The sequence below is a fragment of the Staurois parvus genome, unplaced genomic scaffold (assembly GCF_062004578.1).
Source record: "Staurois parvus isolate SC_StPar_1 unplaced genomic scaffold, SC_StPar_1.0 ptg000020l, whole genome shotgun sequence".
In the NCBI taxonomy this organism is placed as follows: domain Eukaryota; kingdom Metazoa; phylum Chordata; class Amphibia; order Anura; family Ranidae; genus Staurois; species Staurois parvus.
In genome coordinates this window covers 6,594,752-6,616,134 of record NW_028317816.1, presented here as the reverse complement: position 1 = coordinate 6,616,134, position 21,383 = coordinate 6,594,752, and the positions used below count along the sequence as shown (strand labels likewise).

General features: G+C 39.5%; 1 protein-coding gene across 1 annotated transcript in view; it reads left to right on the top strand.

Annotated features, from left to right (window-relative positions):
• Positions 1-21,383, top strand: part of BMPER (BMP binding endothelial regulator) — a 331,942-nt gene that overhangs the window by 290,067 nt on the left and 20,492 nt on the right. The window contains exon 14 of the mRNA XM_089687148.1: positions 19,697-19,827. Within this exon, the coding sequence (XP_089543274.1) occupies positions 19,697-19,827 (131 nt within the window). The remainder of the gene's footprint in view (positions 1-19,696; positions 19,828-21,383) is intronic.

Sequence of the window (21,383 nt, the reverse complement as noted above, 5' to 3'; positions counted from 1 at the left end):
TGGGCTACTTCTTCTGATCATGGGAACTACCCATAGTGCATTGCTTGTTACTGTATATGAGCATCTTTTAAGGCCTACCGTAACCAATGTCCATTCTTACTCTAAATAAAATTTACATGACTACAAAAGCTTGTTATTTTAATTGTGTGTAATCTGGTTCAATAATTCTGCTAATAAATATAGTAAATATACTATTGCCACCTACAATAAGCTTGTGTAACTTAGCCTGAAATCCATATTTTAAAACAGCTCAGTGCTTAATGTCCCCATGGCATTAGGAAATTCTGCCAAACTGTGTGTGTGCAGACAAAGGTCCTTCAGGAGCTCAGCCTAAGCTAAGTCAACCGACCTCAAGTATCTCATGTGTTTTGTCATCTGGATTTGGATTTTGGTTTTAAGGAAGTTAAATGAAAACATGATACACCTCCAGGTGTTTTTCCTTCCTATTGTTAAAAATGTGTTGGTAGTGGATTCACAAAAAAAAAATGAAGGACCTGAAATATATTAGTTTTTTAAACAAGTTTAATATGGGTTAAAATGAGGTAAATGCAATAGTTATTATGCAATACGACATCTGAATTAGCCCTGGTTGACACTGGTGCGACTTGTCATGTGAGTTGACAGTTGCAAATGGCAATGGAACCGTTCAAATCGGTGCAAATCCAACTTTGTGGTGCCACACCGATTTGAATAAAAAGGTTCCAGCACTATTTTTTTATATTTTAAGTGTGACTTGCATAGACATCTGTGCATGAAGTCACACAGATGTCAGCCAAGTTGCACCTGAATTTGCACTGACATGCGGCTTTGAAACAAGTGAAGTTGCACGATTTCAAAGCCGGATTCAGTTAGTCATCATTGGAATAAACCAACACATTTATACAAGGTATAAGATGCTCACAATGTATGCGCTGTAAATCTTTATAGTGATGGCTTACACAGGGGATGACTCTTCATTTAGGGGAGAATGGAATAATGTCCAGCACAGGGCATTTTGGACCTCTGCAGAAAGATCACTGATCTCCCACAGAGAGCAAGGGTCTCTGCACCATGATGGCAGGGGAGAGGCTTTTCTAGTTATTCTATAGCTGCTTTAGAAAGAAAAGAAAACTTATTTTCCACCTGAGCAGAGCAATACTCGGGTGTTTTAAAGTTCACTTTTTTTTACATTTTCATGCACTTTTGCTCTTGCATTTTACAAGCATATCTCAAACTTTTTACATGTGTAATGGAACTTCATTCATCTTTGTTTTAGCCAATGGAAGGCACTTGGAGAGACCAGTTCTTACAGGCTACAAAAGTACAGAGACAGGGTGCTGTGATTATTCGGGCAGCTATGTATTACACAGCCAGCCCCTCCCACCAGCTATTATTTGCCTGCATTGCATAGAGAAGCACCGAGACCCAATGATGATATCAATATATCTAAAATGTGGAATGTAATGGAAAACTAAAATTAGCATGTTGATTAAAGGGGAATTGGGGAAGACAAAATGTAAAGTTTGTTTCAACTGCTGCCTTAACTACATGTTGCCCACCATTTCATTATTAGCAGGCCGATTATAACTTTGTGCAAATAAAGTTACTGTAAATGAACAGTTAAATCTTTTAGCAGTGGAGCCATTTAATTGCCAGTGTAGCCCTAGCCAAAGAGAAATCAATGAAGGACCAAAATAATGGCATGTTGGAAATACCCTTATACAATGGGCCTCTTATGGAAAACAATCTTGCAAGCTACCTGCCTCTGAACGTATTGAACTCAAGATTCTAAGGGGACAGAAATTGTACCATAAAGTATCTCTGCTTTTCTGCTTTTTCTGAGGGAGCTGAGGTCTGGGAACCTTTCTCCTTGGCATAAATCCACTAGTCAAGGTGTTTTCTTCTTTCTTGATGAAAATGGAAATCCCTTTAAAACCTTTAATTAAGTTTTCCATGAAAGGTTTGTTACATTGCTACCTCTGTTAAAAGTATTTCACAATCAAGGAAATGACTACTGCTTGTTTCTTGGCTAAGATTTAAGTATGAATATATTTATTTCTTAAATTTAGAAAGTCTGTTTCTATTTTTATAACGTATGATGTCATCTTCTACATATAAAAACATATACTCGACAAGAAACTTTTGGCCCTGAAGAAACACTTTATGAGAAACTACTGCTGGGAGGAACTCACTATGATTTGGCTGAGCAGAGTCCAGACATTCATTGACCAGATTACTTGGTTTATTATTACACCACAGAACTCCCAAAAACACACACCATGAAACCTCATCATAACATTCAGCTGTGTATGTGTATTGTTTCATCCTGTCCTCTTTCTTCCTTTCATGAAAAAACATATATTTTGCTTCATCTGTGATGTCCACTTCTGACCTTTTGATATCCGGCAATGAGCAAGAGCGTACCTCAAGCGTCACTTTCCCTACAGAGTTCTTTGCAGATGCTTGTTAAGTCCTTCCTAGTTTTGACAGATACACATAATATATGCATCTCTTGAGGCGCCTGGCAACACATTTCAAAATAAGTCATAAGCATTTAAATTGATTAGGAAGTGTGTTACTCCAGAGGTGGTCTTCATACCAGCTTGCTGTCTTGTTTCAAAAAAAGGAAACCAACATATGGTGAATAGCCTGTTTGTAATACGGTATTCAAACTGAATAGGCTAAAATATGGAATGTTCTTTTTAATTTAAAAAATGAATACTTTTCAGTATGCATGCCCTTCTATCTAGCATTGCAGCCATGCAACAGATAGATAGATAGATAGATAGATAGATAGATAGATAGATAGATAGATAGATAGATAGAAATATAGATGACATGTACACCTGTCTTTGGATTTGCATGTTCTCTTTTGTGAGTTGCCTCTTTTTGCTTCAGTTTCCAAACACCAACCAACGTTTGTGTTATTGTGACATTTACCTAGGTCACTACTGTGGGCACAGGTTCCAATGGGACAGGGATTTGAATGGTGAAATGTATGCTAAGCATTGTGTTGTCCACATGTCATTGTTAGTTCACTGATTGCAATGAGTTGTTAAGCATCCTCTTGCCCACCATCTTATTACACATCCATTAGCATTCTTACACAATGCTTAGTATACAGAATATTTTACCATTCACATCCCTGTCCAATTAGAACTGGTGTCCACAGTAGAGACATAGATAATGGGCACAGTAGTTGTTTACCATTTCATGTGTTTGGAGACAGAAGCAAACAGTTGAAACTCACAAAAAACAGAGAACATGTACATTTACCAACAGGTCTATGGGAATAGTTGTGCACTTTATCTAAGCACTGCAAGGCTACATAAATAGAGAAAGACATGCAACGTAAATTCTGCCATATGTACATACTGTATCTGCATATGTATTGTATGTGTACGTTTATGCGTATACTGGGCACAATTCACTAAAGCTTATCGCATGCGTTAAGTCAGTCCCATGACCACATATTGCATGAGATACTGAACATGTCAATTCACTATTGCTAATATGCAGTATTTACCGAAAATAAACACTCAGTAAAAATACCTTAAAGTCAATTCACAAAAGGAAAAAAATAATTAAATTCTAGCAGTAATTAACTGCTTCCCATCCGGCCCATGTATATAAACGGTCGAAAGGGGGCAGTGCAGGAGCGGGTTGCTGTTCATAAACGGCGTCTGCATTTTGGACTGTGCGCGCTCCTTGGGAGTGTGGGCACCGCAATCCGGGGCCTGCTGTGTCCGATTGCTGTACAGGACTTCTGTGTGAGGTCCCAATCATGTGATCACCAATTGGCCAATCAGTGATCACATGAATAGTAGTAAACAAGATGTCACTTCTGACATCATTGCTTACTACATGTGAAATCTGTGAATGATCACAGAGGTCACATGGTACAAGCCTATTCACAACAGCTGTGACCAATCACAGCTCACACAGTATTTCTCAATGGCTGCAAGAATGCAGCCAGAGAGAAGGAGAAATTATTGCTTTTCCAGCCTTTATGGGTGTAAAAGCAATAAAAAAAAAATCTTCATCACCCCCCAGTGCCACTATGGTGACACTGTACTTCTAGGGTGACAGTATGCTAAAAAAAAACCCAAATAATAATATATAAAAATGTTAAAAAATGTTTTTGAAAAATTATAATTTTTGGTTATAAACTAATGTGAGTTATTTTTTTTTACTAAAAAGATAACAGAATACATTTTGGGCAAGATTTCTGAAGAAAGATTATTTATTTGAAAAATTTTATAAGAAAAACACCTTTTTTCAAAATGTTTGGACTTTTTCATTTATATAGCAAAAAAAATAAAATAAAAATCCCAGTGCTGAATAAATACCACCTAAATAAAGTTTTATCAGTCTCAAAAAAATGCTAAAAAATTAATATGGGTACAGTGTTGCATGACCACGCAATTGTCATTCAAAGTGTGACAGCGCTGAAAGCTGAAAATTGGCCTGTACAGGAAGGGGATAAAAGTGTCCGGACATGAAGTGGTTAAGTAGTGGTCCAGGCATGTGGTATGTACTGGTATTTGTCAGTAACTGTCATGGGTTGTTAAGGAGTGGGTGGCCTCCCCGTAATTAACAACCTATTAGTCATCAGCTGTCAGCAGGGTTCCCCACTGACAGCTGAATGTAAAAAAAAAAATTGGCTGCAATTAAAAAATAATTTAAAAAATGGTGAGAGATCCCCCCCCCCCCATCCATACCAAGCCCTCCGGGTCTGGTATGGGTTTTGAGGGGAAACCTCATGACAAATTAAAAAAAAAATGGCGTGGGGTGTCCTCCCCCTAAAATCCATACCAGACCCTTATCCGAGAATGAAGCCCAGCAGGTCAGGAAAAGGGGGGGGGAGAGCAAGCGCCCCCTTTATGAAACATACCAGGCCAAATGCCCTCAACATGGGGGGGTGCTTTTGGTCAGGGAGGCTTCTCCCCCAAAGCACTTTGTCCTCATGTTGATGGGGACAAGAGCCCCTTCCCCAAAACCCTGGCCAGTGATTGTGGAGGTCTGTGGGAGGGGGCTTATTGGAACCTGGAAGCCCCCTTTAACAAGGGGGCATCCAGATCCCACCCCCCCATTCACAAAAAAAAACTGTAATGTAAAAAAAAAACAGGAGACAGTCTTTGACAAGTCCTTTATTAAAAGAACAAAAATAAAAAATATGTGCCCTGAAGTAGATCCAACGTCAATCACGATGCTTGCCGCCACCACCGAACTGAAAAAAGAAAACGAAAAAAAGGCTCCGCTCAGGACGCTGGCTCCCACCATCTCACTGCTCTGCTAGCCTGACAGTTCTCAAATATCTAGGGGATGGGCCACCGGGTGACATCACCCATATGACCCCTGCCCCCTGTGACTTCATCAACCGGGACATGCTGGGTAGATGATGTCACAAGCGGGTGGGGTGCAGTGATATTTCACTTTGCAAAGAATGCTCAATCACATGCAAGGAACATTTAAAAAAAACGAATTTCCACTTGCACTGATTGGATGATGAAAGTCTGCAGAAATTCATCTCATTTGCTGAGCTGTGGGGAAAATTCCCTTGTAAAGTGTACAGCCTATCCGCCTTAGTAAATCAGCTCCTATGAGTAGCATTTCTTAAGCTAAATAATTTCTCAAGGGCCCAACATGATTTCAAGATTTCATTTAAAGCATAACTCTTTTACCACTTTGGACATTGGCCTTTATTTGTCTTGGCACTTACACAAGACCAGAGTTTGCCAAGCCCATTCACAATTCCAAGAAGAACAAGGATCTGGAAACAATTTTGTCACATGTAACATGCATGATTAGCATAATTAATGAAGGTAAGCTGAGGCGTGAAATGCATGCTTAACGCAATGCTTAAACTGATGTAAAAGATTTGCCAGTTTTCTTTGAATAGCTAACCTATAACTGCTAAAGCCCCTTTCTAGGCTAGATTAACACCCCCTCCCACTACACCCTCTAATTCCCTGGTGTTTTTTTTTCATACCTTGTAAAGCAAGATTTACTCCTCCAAATCAACTGTACAGGTCCCTCGCTGTTGCTGTTTCTGTGTCCAGCGCTGCAGATGTGTCCATGCCAGCTGGTCCCATTTTCTAACAACTTCTCTTCTGAATATTGAGAGTACCTCTCCACTTGATAGCCAATGAGAAAGTGTCCACAGCTTGCAGACAGCGATGTGGGTACCCTAGACAGGACTTCTTTACACAGAAGCAGTGAGGAAACTTGACACTGGAATCTAACATGACTGTGGATTTAGGTTAATAAAAGGGCCTTTATCAAAAGTCAAACATATAAATAGGTATAGTTGATCCATTGCACCACATCCTTATTCCATAAAGCGAAAGTCAAAGAAGAAAAGGTATGTGGTGTATTTTATATTCCCCCAGGATAAACACACATAAATATATATAAAATCAAGTTTTATTACAGGATATGTTAAAAATACAGATACATATTTCTCTAATAGTAAAAACATAAAGGTACCAATGCCCTTAAGTGCTATTCACCCCAAACCACCTTCCTGGAAATATATATCAGATGATGGCATGACCATGAACTTGGTGAGCTGATTGCTGTTATATCATTTGGAAGGTGGTAAATTCCAACGCGTTTTCCTGGGTAGGCTTCTTCAGGGATTCAAACGTAGCGAAAGAAAAAGCACAATGTTCGTAGCTGTCTGCCTAAACCCACAGGGAGAAAAACCACAGGGAGAAGAACCAAGAGACATGATTGGAGCTATGGACATCCAGCCTGACCACACCAGGAAGCCATAAGATGACACAGGTGAGGGGCCGGCCCTCAACCCCATAAAAATCTTATCCTGAAGCGGAAAGCCATACTACTGAGATGGACATCCATCCAACGATAGAGGGGAAAACAGCTTTTCCAGGAGTAAGCATGACTGATTACATATCGTGAATGGAATTTTAAAGCGACAAGATGGAAACAAGCTCAGATAAGATTTGTTTATGGCAGCACACCCATATTCTTCTAGTTGTAGTTTAAGTCCCAATAGTCCAAGATTCTACAGTCTGCAATGGCTCTTGTTTTCTTCCAGTGAGGTTCTGCACTAGTAAATCGAAGGGGCATATAGGTGGCGGGGGTATGGTGGAGCCCAGAGTTGCGTAATTTGATTTATTTCCCAGTAAACTAATACTGCTGCTGCTTTGATGCCTAAGAGACTGTCTACATACTATGTGTAGGAAAAGGGCTCTTGGGTGATGTAGTTTTAAACACCCAATAAAAAATTTGCAAGCCTGACGACAGGGCTACATTTTGAGTAATGCTTAAATATACACTTGTTTAATCACACTCCAAAAAATAATTACTTTAAATCCTCAGTTATGAATATGTATAGTCTTTTGGGGTCACAGAGATAGATTAAAACCAACAGAATTTTTAGCTTTTCTGTACGTTATGCAAATTTGTAAACTGTTGTTAGTATTAGGCTTTAATACTGTACCATAAATATGTAAAAGCATGTTTGTTATAAGCTTAAAAGGTAAACACAACAGTAATAACTTACAATATGCAGTCAATGAAAATACACTATACTTTCCCTTTAAAGTATAACAATTACCAGTACACAATGGGGTTAATTTATTTAAAGCAAATAAACTGGTTACTTTGTAAGGGAAGTTGCACTTAGCAAAGGAATTTTCCCTAGAGCTTAGTGAATGTGTTAATGTTTCATTTTGCAAAGAATACCCAATCATGTGCAAGGAAAAATAAAACGTTTTGCTTGGCCATGATTAGATGATGGAAGTCAGCAGAGCATCTGCTCATTGACTGAGCTCTGGGGAAAAGTCCTCTGCAGAGTGCGAGCTTACTTGCAAAGTAAGCAGTCAATTTTCCTTTAGTGAATCAACTCCAAAGCATGCTGCACTCAAACAGAGAGCTAATAGGGTGTTCCCCACTTTCAAGCTGGAAATATTGATTGCAGCTGATTTCATATTGCTGTTTCATTATAATCCACTCTAATATCTTTTGGGTGGAATATACTTTTGATTTACATTAAATGTCCAATGCTTTTCTACTTTTTTCGGTCCTTTATACAGTCCATTAGTTTGACATGGTAATTTAGAATGGCCGTAGCTGTACACAACAACCGATTCTGAAGTCTGAGGTGTCCAAATTCAGGCCCATGTACAATTAAGTGGTCTGAATTGATTAGATTTAAATTGGTGTATTCTAAATTGTTTGGCTTTTAAGTAATACAAAAAAAAGCTTATTTCACATAAAACAGTTTTGATAAATAAAAGATCAGCATTGACATAAAGTGTTTACACAATGACTTTAAAAAACTCTGTCTTATATTATGTTTGAAAGTCCATTCCCAGTGGTCATTACAATAAATTTTTGTCACCAGTAAAAAGAGACCCCACAGAGAAAGGAAAAATCCCTCATTAACTATATAGTCACTTAAGGGCCAATATGATGAAATGTAAGATTTTCATATCCTCTCTGGGAGTGTGGAACCGAGTAATGCTGGCAGTCGTGGAGTTAGAATGGGATGAAGGGCTAAGTGGGTGGTCTTGTAGAACTTTCTAAAAGATCTTGCCTGCTTTGTCCTCTCAGTGGAAGTATACAATGTTCATAGCTCATTTTTATTTAGTGTAGTCACCAATACCTCCTGTTTTCAGTCCTAAGTAAAGCGATGATGTAATTATTTTTCTTATAACCTAAAAAGGAAATGAAAGCTTAAATAATGGAACGTCCCACATTAAAATATTAAACAAAATGTATTTTTATATAGAAGAGTGCTTTCTTCTCGTTTGAGGATCCAACCCAATCAAACCTCAAGAACATACAGTGGGTGCTACATACAGTATTTATATAATGTTCAAACATGTCTGTGTGTAGTTGTGCAAAGAGAGACGAAAAAATATAAAATGCTTAATATTTTTTTTTAAAGCACGCTTATCCGCAATGTATAGCTTTGAACTAGTCTCATAGTATGGGAATTTCTACTTCTACTATAGACAAGCATAATGTAAATAGGCCATCTGTGATTTCATTACTGTGACACATTTTGTCCCAATCCTAAAAGCAGATTTCCAGGAATTGTTTTTTTTAATATACATTTATCCAGTGTGGATACATCTATTTTGTATATCTCACACCCAGAGAGCCACTGGGGATGCAGAAATGTATTGCAGTACCTAATGATACAAAGGGGTTGATTTACTATAACTGCAGAGTGCAAAATCTGGTGCTGCTCTGCATAGAAGAGCATGACATCTCTGTTGAAAATGTCTTTTTTCCCTGATTGGATGAGACAGAGATTTCAACGACATCCAGCCCTCCTCTTCACTTTGTCAAATCGAAGAATGCCTTGTTATATAGGGAGTCAGTGAGCGCTTTAAGGACAAGAAAAGCAGCTGTACACTGAAAGGAGACCATAAAACCTTCAAAACAACATATATAAAATAGTGCAGCGCTGAAAATTCTATAGTGAATGGTATAATGATATGGGTAAATGAAATGTTCAATAAAATATTCAATAAAATATATGGGTCAAAAAATTGTTCAATAAATAATAATCATAAAATATTAAAAGTCCATAATAAAAACAAAAATCCAATGGAGGCCCAAGGTGACACAATTATTTCCGGAAATGTATCAATTGTCAAACAGGTTCTGTGAGCGGCAACATATAGGTAAAATGCGCACTCACCAGATGTGCAAGGATAATGCGCAATATATTAATCAGTGGAGGTCTGCCCGGAATCCCTCTTTTAGGTAGTGCAGCTTAGGGTAGGTAGATATCATCAGAGTAGCGTTATATCCGGAAGTCCCCTTTAAGGACGTGTATGCAGCCTCTTCTGGATACAGGGATGGTCACCAGGGGGAGCTCTGGAGGATTAAAAGCTCACCAAAGAGCCATAAAGGGAAATGCCCATAGTGTAGTAAGTTTGATTAAAGTTTATTAATGATGAAAAGAGATTCAAAATATAAAACAGTATCCTTCCAAAGCAAAAATGATGCAAAATAGCGAAGCAGCATAAAGCTGCTATGATCACTGACAGCTGGTAGAGTGTAATGGCCGCCGGACCTACGTGATCCGGTGGCGTGACGTCAAGGCGTGCAGGCTTCCTCGTACATACCCCAACTGAGGAAGTACGTTTGTAGATCTTCCACTTCTTGGGTCCCCTGCTGGCACTCATGCCAACTTTCAATGGGGGCAGTGGTGCGGGCTCGCTCCTGAGGCTCCCTGTTGGTGTCTATTGATACAAACAGGGAGTCTTGGTCCCACCCCCTGCTCCCTCGTCACTGGATTTTGATTGACAGTAGCAGGAGCCAATAGCTCCCTCTGCTATCAATCTGCCCAGTGAGGAGGGACAGAACCGGGAGAGCTGTAGCTGTCATGCACAGTTCTGGGTTGCGAAGATGCTCAAGTAAGCAAAAGGGGTGTGAGGTGGGGAGTCTGTGACACAGAAGGTTTTATTGCCTTAATGCATAGAATGCATAAAGGTAACAAACCTTTAGTCTTTGAAACCACTTTAGGTCAGAAGACCCTGATTTTAAAGAAACTATGGCCTTAGTCAGGGGTCTCCAAACTTTCGAAACAAAGGGCCAGTGTACTGTCCTTCAAACTTTATTGCTGCCGGACTGTGCCCAGTGGGAGAAGAAAATGTGCCCCATCATTGGTATCAATGGGACGAAAAGTGCCCCATCATTGGTATCAATGGGAGAAATAGTGCCCCATCATTGGTGTCAATGGAAGAAATAGTGCCCCATTGCTAATATCAATGGGAGGAATAGTGTCCCATCATTGGTATCAATGAGAGAAATACTGTCCCATCATTAGTATCAACAGGAGAAATTGTGCCCCATCATTGGTATCAATAGGAGGAATAGTGCCCCATCATTGGTATCAGTGGGAGAAATAGTGCCCCATCATTAGTATCAATGAAAGGAATAGTGACCCATTGTTGGTTCAAGTAGGAGGAATAGTTCCCCATAAGTGGTGTCAATAGGTGGAATAGTGCCCCATCAATGCTGTCAACAGGAGGAATAGTTCCCCATCATTGGTGTCAATAGGAGGAATAGTGCCCCATAAGTGGTGTCAATAGGTGGAATAGTGCCCCATCAATGCTGTCAACAGGAGGAATAGTTCTCCATCATTGGTGTCAATAGGAGGAATAGTGTCCCATAAGTGGTGTCAATAGGTGGTATAATGCCCTATCAGTGATGTCAGTAGGAAGAATAGTGCCCCATCAGTGGTGTCAATAGGAGGAATAGTGCCCCATCAATGCTGTCAACAGGAGGAATAGTTCCCCATCATTGGTGTCAATAGGAGGAATAGTGCCCCATAAGTGGTGTCAATAGGTTGAATAGTGCCCCATCAATGCTGTCAACAGGAGGAATAGTTCTCCATCATTGGTGTCAATAGGAGGAATAGTGTCCCATAAGTGGTGTCAATAGGTGGTATAATGCCCTATCAGTGGTGTCAGTAGGAAGAATAGTGCCCCATCAGTGGTGTCAATAGGAGGAATAGTGCCCCATTGTCGATGTCAGTGGGGGAAACTACGCCACGCTGTTGCTTGCAGTGGAAGGAACAATCCCTTGAGGGTTGGATAAAAGCAAGCAAAGGGCCGCAGTTTGGAGACCACTGGTCTTAGCTATCAATTGTTACACAATCTAGTATGGTTTTTATAAAAGTTATGCTGTTTATTTATTACCCTGAAATTACCTAATGAGTTCTGTCTGTAGCTGATGTCATTTTATATGTAAATATGTTCTGGATTTCTATTTTCTCAAAATGTTAACCCCTTTACAACAAGCATACCCACATATGCAGCCTTGCTGAAGTGGGTCTAGCTGTTGATCACATGATCACTGTGATAGCCTATGATTAACTCTCACAGTGGTCAGTAACTCTACAAGCTGCCTCTGTTTCTTTCTCTTCTAGAATGGAGAAAATGATACATTGTATCTTCTTCTCCTTGCTGGAAGAAAAGTCTGTAAAAAAATGTGTAAAATAATCAAATGCATAAATATTATTATTATTATTATTACATTGAGTTTATATAGCGCCAAAGGGTTTGCTCAGCGCTGTACAATAGGGGGGGGGGGACAATACATGGCACAGTACAAAAATAACAAACAACGTATGAGGGGTAAGAGGGCCCTACTCTTTCGAGCTTACAATCTAGGAGAAATAAATAAAAATAAAAAATAAAATTACACTAACTAGATCAGGATTTGATCTATGTCAGGGTTAGGATTAAGATTAGGATCATAGGTCATGGTCAAGGTCAGAATCAGTGTGTTTGAGTTAGGTTAAAAAAAAATCTTTATTTAGTATCAATGTAGTTTAGATGGGTTAAAAAAAAAGCAACATGTACTGTACACTATTAATGTAAGCCCCTCTATGGGTACAAACAAACAATAACATACACATTTAAGGTATCACTGTGATCATCAGGAGTAGGAAAATTTCTTTTAGGTGGTTGTGGTTCATGGTAGTGACAAGAAATATACAGTTAAATGTAATAACATAATAACATAAAAATAAATGTTTTTCTTTAATAATAAAAATCAGAAGATATCCTTTAACATTTATTATCAATTGAAAATCCAATATGTCCTTGAAAAACCCAAATAATTACAAGGTGATTTTCAAAGATAAGCAACAGTTTTCCTAAACACATTTCAAAGTGGAAAAAATGATTTCAGATGTTAAGATGTGTTTTACCTTCCATCATAAGGGAGTTAAATAACATTCTTATAGGTATTTAGAGAGCAGGTCATACAAAAGTGGTCAGCTACAATTTTAGACTAACCCTTGCAAGTACCTAAAATGGTCACTAGAGGGAAGCAATTACTGATATTTGCATGGATCCACATTCTCAGGTGGGACTTGTATTTACCTTGGCTTTTCATTTTTCCATACTGTTCTTTTCATATTGTATTATTATAAACTTCTTTAAAGCTTCTCACAGGCTATTTAAACAAACAGAAATTCCTTACAGCAGCAATGTATATAGAAAGCCATACCCTGTGCCTGCAAATCTAACTGTATTATGCCGTCAGCTGTGTCCCTCTGGTGTGCTCTTTTCATAGAAAGAATTCAAACGTTAACCACAAATCTAGACTGCTGTTATGTTATGTCATACATAGGTCATTATCTCTGCATTAAAGATGCTCTGGTTGTTTTGCACAGACATATTGTAAATGAAACTGCTACTGCCTAATACTAGTACCTGCAACGTTCGAGAAAGTATGACTGCTGTGATTGGAACATTCTTATTACATGGGCTGGAATCTAACTGAATCCTTATGTTAAATTAGGCTCCGTTCACACCTATGTAGTTTGCTTTTTGTCAGTCTAGCAGTGCTTTTAGCAGTTTGTTGTGCTACATGCATTTTTGCAGTGCTTTTGATGGATTTTTGCCACATTTTTTGTGTGTTTTTGCTGTGTTTTTACAGTGTTTTGCATTTTGTTCAGCTCTCTTTATTAAAGTGGAAATTTTTTTATTTTTTTTGCTGGGCAGAATAAAAATACAAAACACACAACGTGGCAAAAACACACTACCATGCATTTCAGCAGATTCTCCATTGAACACTATTGTAGCAAAAACACTGCTTTTTGCTTTTAAAAAAAGTCCCTGACCTTTTCCAAAAATGCAGCAGTTCAAAAAAGCATAGATGTGAACGTGTTCCATAGGAAATCATGTTAAAGTGGAGTTCCACTCATTAGTGGAAGCTCCGCTTATTTGCCTCCCCCTCCACTGCCATATTTGACACCTTTTGAAGGGGAGCGAATACGTGTTTTTGACAAGTACCTGCTGCCACTTCCTGGCTCAGTTCGCTGCGGCGAAGTGAGCCAGATGTTTGGCCCCCTCCTTCCTCCTGCAGTCTCCTGGGACCTTTCACAGGTCCCAGACGACTGCCGGACAAATCAGGAGGCACAGCGAGACTGCACAGTGGTTACCAGGCTGTGAAGCCGCAAGCTGTCACAGCCTGGTGCCCACAGTTGAGATGCCGGCACCGTGGAGGAGAGAAGGGATGGCGCGGGTGAGTACATTGCTGGACCCTGTGAACGGTAAGTGTGTGTTAATTAAAAGTCAGCAGCTACAGTTTTTGTTAAACACAAAAACAGCTGGAATTTCACTTTGCATGGACTGTAGTGTGTTTCTGACAAAAGCAAAAAACACTAAAAACACATTGGTGTGAATGGAGCCTTAAAGAGGCACTGGGGGTTATTTACTAAATTTAGACAAAATCTGGTGCAGTTCTGCATAGAAAGCAATCAGCTTCCAGGTTTAATTGTGAAAGCTTAAACAACAAACTATTTAGAAGATAATTTGCTACCATGCACAGCTGCACCAAATTCTTTAGTAAATCTCCCCCACTGCCATTAAGTTAAAACATTGCAAAGTACATTGCAATGTAAAGAAAAAAATCAAGTATTTTAAATGCAGTGATTTTTTTTCTTTCCATAAATGAATTTTTTATTCATTTTATCTTCACCTTTCAATATGTTAGAAAATTAGACTACTCCAGAATGAGTCAATTCCCTGGCTTGTCCCTCTCCTGCCTTGCATGTCAACCCTCTCATCTTCTGGGAATGTCTAATTACTGGCTATACCCAGTTTCTCTGCCCCCGTACATACAGTTAGGTCCATATATATTTGGACACAGGCACAATTTTAGTTTTTTTTCAGGTATTTACCATTCTATTCAAGTTATAGTTATATATGGGCTGAAAGTGCGAACTCTCAGGTTTAATTTGAGGGTCTGTACATACAAATTGGAGGAAGGGTTTAAGAATTACAGCTCATAAGAGCAGCCATCCCCACTTTTTCAAGGGACCAAAAGTAATTGGAGAATTGAATCAAAAGCTGTTTCATGGCCAGGTGTGGGCTACTCCTTCATTATTTCTTCATCAATTAAGCTGATAAAAGGTCTGGAGTTGATTCTAATGTGGTATTTGCATTTGAAATCTATTGCTGTGAACCTACATCATGCGTTCAAACGAGCTGTCCATGCAAGTGAAACAAGCCATTGTAAGGCTTCAAAAATGAAACAAATCCATCAGAGAGATAGCAGGAACATTAGGAGTGGCCAAATCAGCAGTTAGGTACATTCAGAGGAAAGAAGAATGCACTGGTGAGCTCAGCAACATAAAAAGGCATGGACGTCCACGAAAGGCAACAGTGGTGTGTGATCGCAGGATCCTCTCTACGGTAAAGAAAAACCCATTTACAACATCCAAGTGAAGGACACTCTCTAGGAGGTGGCGTATTATTGTCAAAGTCTACAATCAAGAGAAGACTTCACGAGAGCAAATAAAGAGGGTTCACCACAAGGTGCAAACCATTCATAAGCCTGAGGAATAGAAAAGCCAGATTAGACTTTGCCAAAAACACATCTAAAAAGCCAGACCAGTTCTGGAAAAGCATTCTTTGGACGGATAAAACTAAGACTAATCTGTACCAAAATGACGGGAAGAAAAAAATGTGGAGAAGGCTTGGATTAGCTCATGATCCAAAGCACACAACGACATCTGTAGAACATGCTGGAGGCAGTGTGATGGCATGGCCATGCATGGCTTCCAGTGGCACTGGGTCATTGGCATTTATTGATAATGTGACAGAAGACAGAAGCAGCCGAAATAATTCTAGCTTCATAGCTTGAATATGTTTTGGTAAATACCTGAAAAAAACTAAAATTGTGCCTGTGTCCACATATATATGGGCCTAACTGTATATTTTTATGTAACATCTGGTGAAGACACACAATACTAGAGCTGTACAATATAGAGTGCAACCATATCCTATGTGTATGTGCATTAGGCTCCATTCACACCTATGCAGTTTGCTTTTTGTCCATTTTGCAGTGCTTTTAGCAGTTGGTTTTGTCTTTTTTTGGGGGGTGTTTCCTCCCAGATGTGGACCACGGCATCACTGAGCTCCTGGACAGTCTGAGGTGCAACCTGATGGTGGCACATTACCGAAACATGATTTCTCAGAGGTATTCTTTTGGATTCAGGTCAGGCAAGCATGGGGGCCATTCAGTGGTATCAATTCCTTCATCCTCCAGGAACTGCCTGCATACTCACGCCACATGAGGTCAGGCATTGCCATGTACCAAGAGGAACCCAGGACCCACTGCACCAGTGTAAGGTCTGAGAATGGGTCCAAGGTTTTCATCCCAATACCTAATGGCAGACAGGGTGCCATTGTCTAGCCTGTAGAAGTTTGTGCGTCCCTCTATGGATGTGCCTCTCCAGACCATCACTGACCCACCACCAAAACGGTCATGCTGAACGATGTTACAGGCAGCATAACGTTCTCCATGGCTTCTCCAGACCCTTTCATGTCTGTCACATGTGCTCAGGGTGAACCTGTTCTCATCCGTGAAAAGCACAGGGCGCCAGTGGTGGACCTGCCAATTCGGGTGTTCAATAGCAAATGCCAATCGAGGTGACCAGTGTATTTATATATATATATATATATATACACATATATATATTAAGGATACACCAATACTGGTTTTTTATATTGGCGAGTACGAGTACTGATACTTTCGGTCAAGTACTCGCCGATACTGAGTACCGATACTTTGCGGTGCAATTTGCATTAATGGACGCAAATTGCACCGCAAAGAATAACATGATTTGAACAAGAATGTGATTCCTGTCCAAATCACATACGTTTTCCCCACTTGTTATAGCCTGAGTTCACAGTGGAAAAACCGCATGCAATTTAGACAGGAATCACATTCCTGTTTAAAACGCATGCTAATTCTTGCCATCAACGCAAATTGCACCACAAAGTATCAGTTAAGATATTGGGAGTATTTTCATGAGTACTCGTGAAAATACTCGGTATTGGCACCGATAGCGATACCGGTATATATATATATTTTTGTTTTTTTCATCCTTTGGTGACTACAGTAGCTCCAACATATATACTTCAGCTGTGTATTTAAAATGTAACTATAGGCAAGATTAAAAAATGACATCTATGATACAGTCTGTCATTGCACAGCTGTGTTTGTTTTTCTGAGTCCCCCTGTAACATACGTTTATTACCTACCCATAGATCTATAACTGGTCATGTAGTTTGTCAGAAGGGAGTTACCTTTACAGAAAGTCCCAGTCTCTGCTGATAAATAATCAGAGCAGCTGTCAATCAAACAGCAGGAGGTATAGACTGCATCGGATTGGATGAAAGCACACACTATCGTCATACAGAACTGGGAGCAGGTGGTAAAAAAAGTGAGAAAGCAGAAACTCATGAGATCAACGGTATTTATGAAACATTTATGTACACCAATATGAAAACAGTTTTGCACAACTACATTTGCCAAGCTAAAAAGAAAGTAATTTACATCACTGTAGTATTTGGGTTTACATATATTTTATTGGTGGACACACATGCTTTGATAAATGATTGATTTATTTTCCGATCATTCTCTTCCAATCAGAATGAACGATCTATAGTCGACAACCCATTTGATCGATATGCCACACACAGGAAATATGATTTTTATTGATGGTTAAGAAGCGACCATATCACATCTCTGTTTCCACCATGTGATTACATAGTCTGATTGTCTGGAATACAACCATATTCATGAACAATGTATCTTGGTGCTGCTGATCAATACAATATAATTGATGATTTTCAACCATGCTAGATCAATTCAGTTTGATCGAATCCAAACTCAAAGCAAGTCTAAATCGATTGGAAGTTATGGCTATTCCAGTGTTTGCAGATCAAAATGATTGAATCACACATTGATTGGATAATAAAATCAAGACGTGTGGTCAACATAAGGCAGGCTATACATCTGATTCCCCCAGCCACACATTCAGTGTGGATGAGGGAATCCTTCCTGCTGTAGTGATGTATTCTGACAGTGGGGAGCCTTCATACAATAATTAATGTTGCTGGCTATAGCCGGCGGCACTAATCATTCAGGAAAAACCTGACAGACTGGTTATACACAAGTCGATCCGTAGACTGACCTGTGTATAACCAGACTGCCCATAGATGGATTGAAATTCTGCAGGTCCCTGCTGAAACCATACAACCATATAACCTACTTTCTGGATGCAAAAAAAAGCACACTGAAACGCATATAGTGTGAACTGGCCCTAAGGGTTTGCTTTAAGTTAAGGTTTAAAAATGATGTACCTCTATTTCTCATTACTGACAATTGTAACTGTTTTCCTTCCTTCAATCGTTCACATAAGCAAATAGATTTATATTCTGACGTGGTATTTCCTCCAAATAATCCCAGCTGCCACATGCAAATGCAAATATCCTGTGTATACTATGGTAATGTGGAATTCGTTATTATAATTATATAGTATTATTTCATTTAAATAATTGCTGATATTTCTGCTGTCCATGACCCATTGGGATTACATCCTTAGCAACATGTTGTTATTATATAAATTACAGTATCATTTATCTTAAGTAAATGGGCCTCCTTGCATGCAAAGAGTGGATCATTACTGACATTTTCAGATTGCTGTACATTCATCCCAAATGGCTATTAATGTCTTTGGGGTTTTAGTTCAGCAACAGCTGGCTGTCAGTGTAAAACGTGTGAGTCTGGAAACAAGTTCAAAGGTGATTAAAGAAGGGCTTCATTCAGGTTTAAAAAAATTAAAAGTCAGCAGCTAAAATTCCTGTAGCTGCTGATTTTAATAAATAGACACTTACCAGCCTCGGGATCCAGTGCTGTCTTCTCCGGGGCTGGTTCTTCAACAGTCTTCAACAGGGTTCCCTGGCGCCGCCATGTTGACAATGGAAAGCCAATGGCTTCTGCTGCTCTCAGTATAGTCTGTGAATGCAGGAAGAGATCAGAGTGGGGCTGCCAGCGGGGTCAACAGTGGATCAAGAGTGGTGCCAGGTAAGGTTAGAGAGGGGGAAAGGATGCACAGACACTGGAAGGTTTTTTTGTGGGTTAAGCGATGATGGCATCACTCCCGCACATGCACATCACCACTGCACATCGAGGGTGCCATTATCGCTGACAGGCCAGGAGAGACCCCCTAGGGCCCTAGGGTATGGGTGTCAAACTGGCAGCCCTCCAGCTGTTGACAAACTACAAGCCCCCATGAGGCATTGCAAGATTGACAGTTACAAGCATGACTCCCAAAGGCAGAGGCATGATGGCACTTGTAGTTTCACAACAGCTGGAGGGCCACCAGTTTGACACCCCTGCCCTAGGGTCTCATCTATTAAAAAACCCTGCCTGTCAGCTGTTTTTAAACAATGAGTTAAACATCACTATAAAAACTAATATGTTTTGCTGCAAGTACGTGGGAATTTTAGCATCTCCACACTCCCTTTGGGCATGTGATATTATCTAAGATTGAGCTTTTATAAGACTGAGTAAAATTGGCAGTCTGTAGTCATTGTAGTAAATTTAGATGAGAGAGACCTCAGCTAATTTATATATTCACAGCTCTTCCAGATTATTCTTATATAATACCAGATGTGTACACCCTTAGGAACACTGGGGCTGTGCAGCCTTTCAAACTGACAGATACCCGACTCTTGTTCACTGTGTTTTATCATATGCTGTGTGATATCAAACCTAATAAAGCATGTAACTGTGGTACTTGCTATTGTCAATTTGCACCCATCTTCACACAATTGAGCAGTATATGGCTTGAGCTTGGAAAAAATATAGTTGTCAGAAATGAACATTATTCTTATTTGAGCTTGTCTTGCTTTTTTAGATCGTGTGTGACAGATATGTGCGAATGCCCAGTTCATAAAAACTGCTACTGTGAATCATTAATAGCTTATGCCAGAGCGTGTCTAAGAGAAGGCGTAAAAGTTCATTGGAAACCAGAAAACAACTGTGCAGGTAGGTGAATCAGCAGTGAGCAATCACTCACTAATATGTCAGCATCATTATGCTTCCAACCTAATACAGTTATATTGGGTTGTATGAAGTTGAAGATATTACAGATGAACTACAGTGTTCTTGTGTTATTCCAAAAGCCTATTGACATGGAAAGCATGTGTTTACACACTATAATATAATTTTTTTTCTGCATGCCGAGCGTTACTTAACCACTTGCCCTCCGGAGGATTTACCCCTCTTCCTGACCAGGTCATTTTTGGCGATATGGCACTGCGTTACTTTAACTTACAACTGCTCCCAAATTAAATTTACGTCCATTTTTTTCCCACAAATGGAGCTTTCTTTTGGTGGTATTTGATCGCACTTTTTTGCACCGTCAATTTTGAGAAAAAAACTATATTTTTTACTTTTTGCTATTAAACATGTCAAGTAAAAAAATTTAAAAATCAAATTTTGTCATAAATGTATCCCAAAATGTTTTCTGGTACGTCTTTGTTAAAAAAAAAATCCCAATACGTAATTAATTAGTTTATGTGAAAGTTATAGCATCTACAATTGGCGGTATAGATATTGCATTTTTTTATACTAGTAATGGTGGCAATCAGCGACTTATAACGGGACTGCGGTGGGCATTCTGATACTGGGGAGGAACTGACTAACTGTCACTGACATCCCCAGTGACACCAATACAGTGATCAGTGCTAACAAAAATCACTGACATTGTACTAATGGCACTGGATAGGACGGGATTAACATCTGGGGTGATCAAAAGGTTAACTGTGAGCTGTATGTGTGTTTCACTGTGTCAGCACATTGCTTTGTATTGCGCTGCTATGCAGCGCAATACAAAGCAATGTGCAGTTGCTGACAAGGGAGAGATCTGTATTGTTTACATACAGGTCTCTCCCCCGTCAGTGATACTTGGCGAATGCTGGGTTCCAGGCGGGGAATCACTGGCCGGGACCCGGTGATCGTCAGGGATTGAAGCATTACAATGAAGATTAATGAACTCATTCACACACTTGTATTTTTGTGATTTACAGTTTTGTAATTTATTATATTGTAACGCAGCACTTATCACTGTATTTATAAACTAGAGCTACGCTGTGCCAAACAAGTTCAAGCAGCTATGAGCATTATAACAGCATGGAGATCCTAGTTTTTAAGTCTGAGAAAGAGCCCAATTGTTGGGGTTTTTAAGTGTGAAGATAGAAAACTTCATATAAGAGGAGGCAAAGGTTTTCTACTTTATTGGAAAATGTCCCTAAACCAAGGAAACACAAACAATAGAGCTGGCTAATATTTTGTGGGATATGCGCCATTGATACTAATACCTTTTTTGTTATTTTCTTAAAGTGCCTGCACAAATATTTTCAGCAGTCTTAAAGGGGGTCTATACTCTGGAAACTGTGCCCCAAAAGGGGTCAAAGGACTAGTCACAAGTATTGTCTGTGGTTTCCCAGCAGTGGATCTTGCCCCTCATGCCTTGTTCGGGACTGTGTTTCTGTGTTGGGATGGCCATCTTGGTAAAGGCAGGCTCCTCTGGAAAGGAGAAC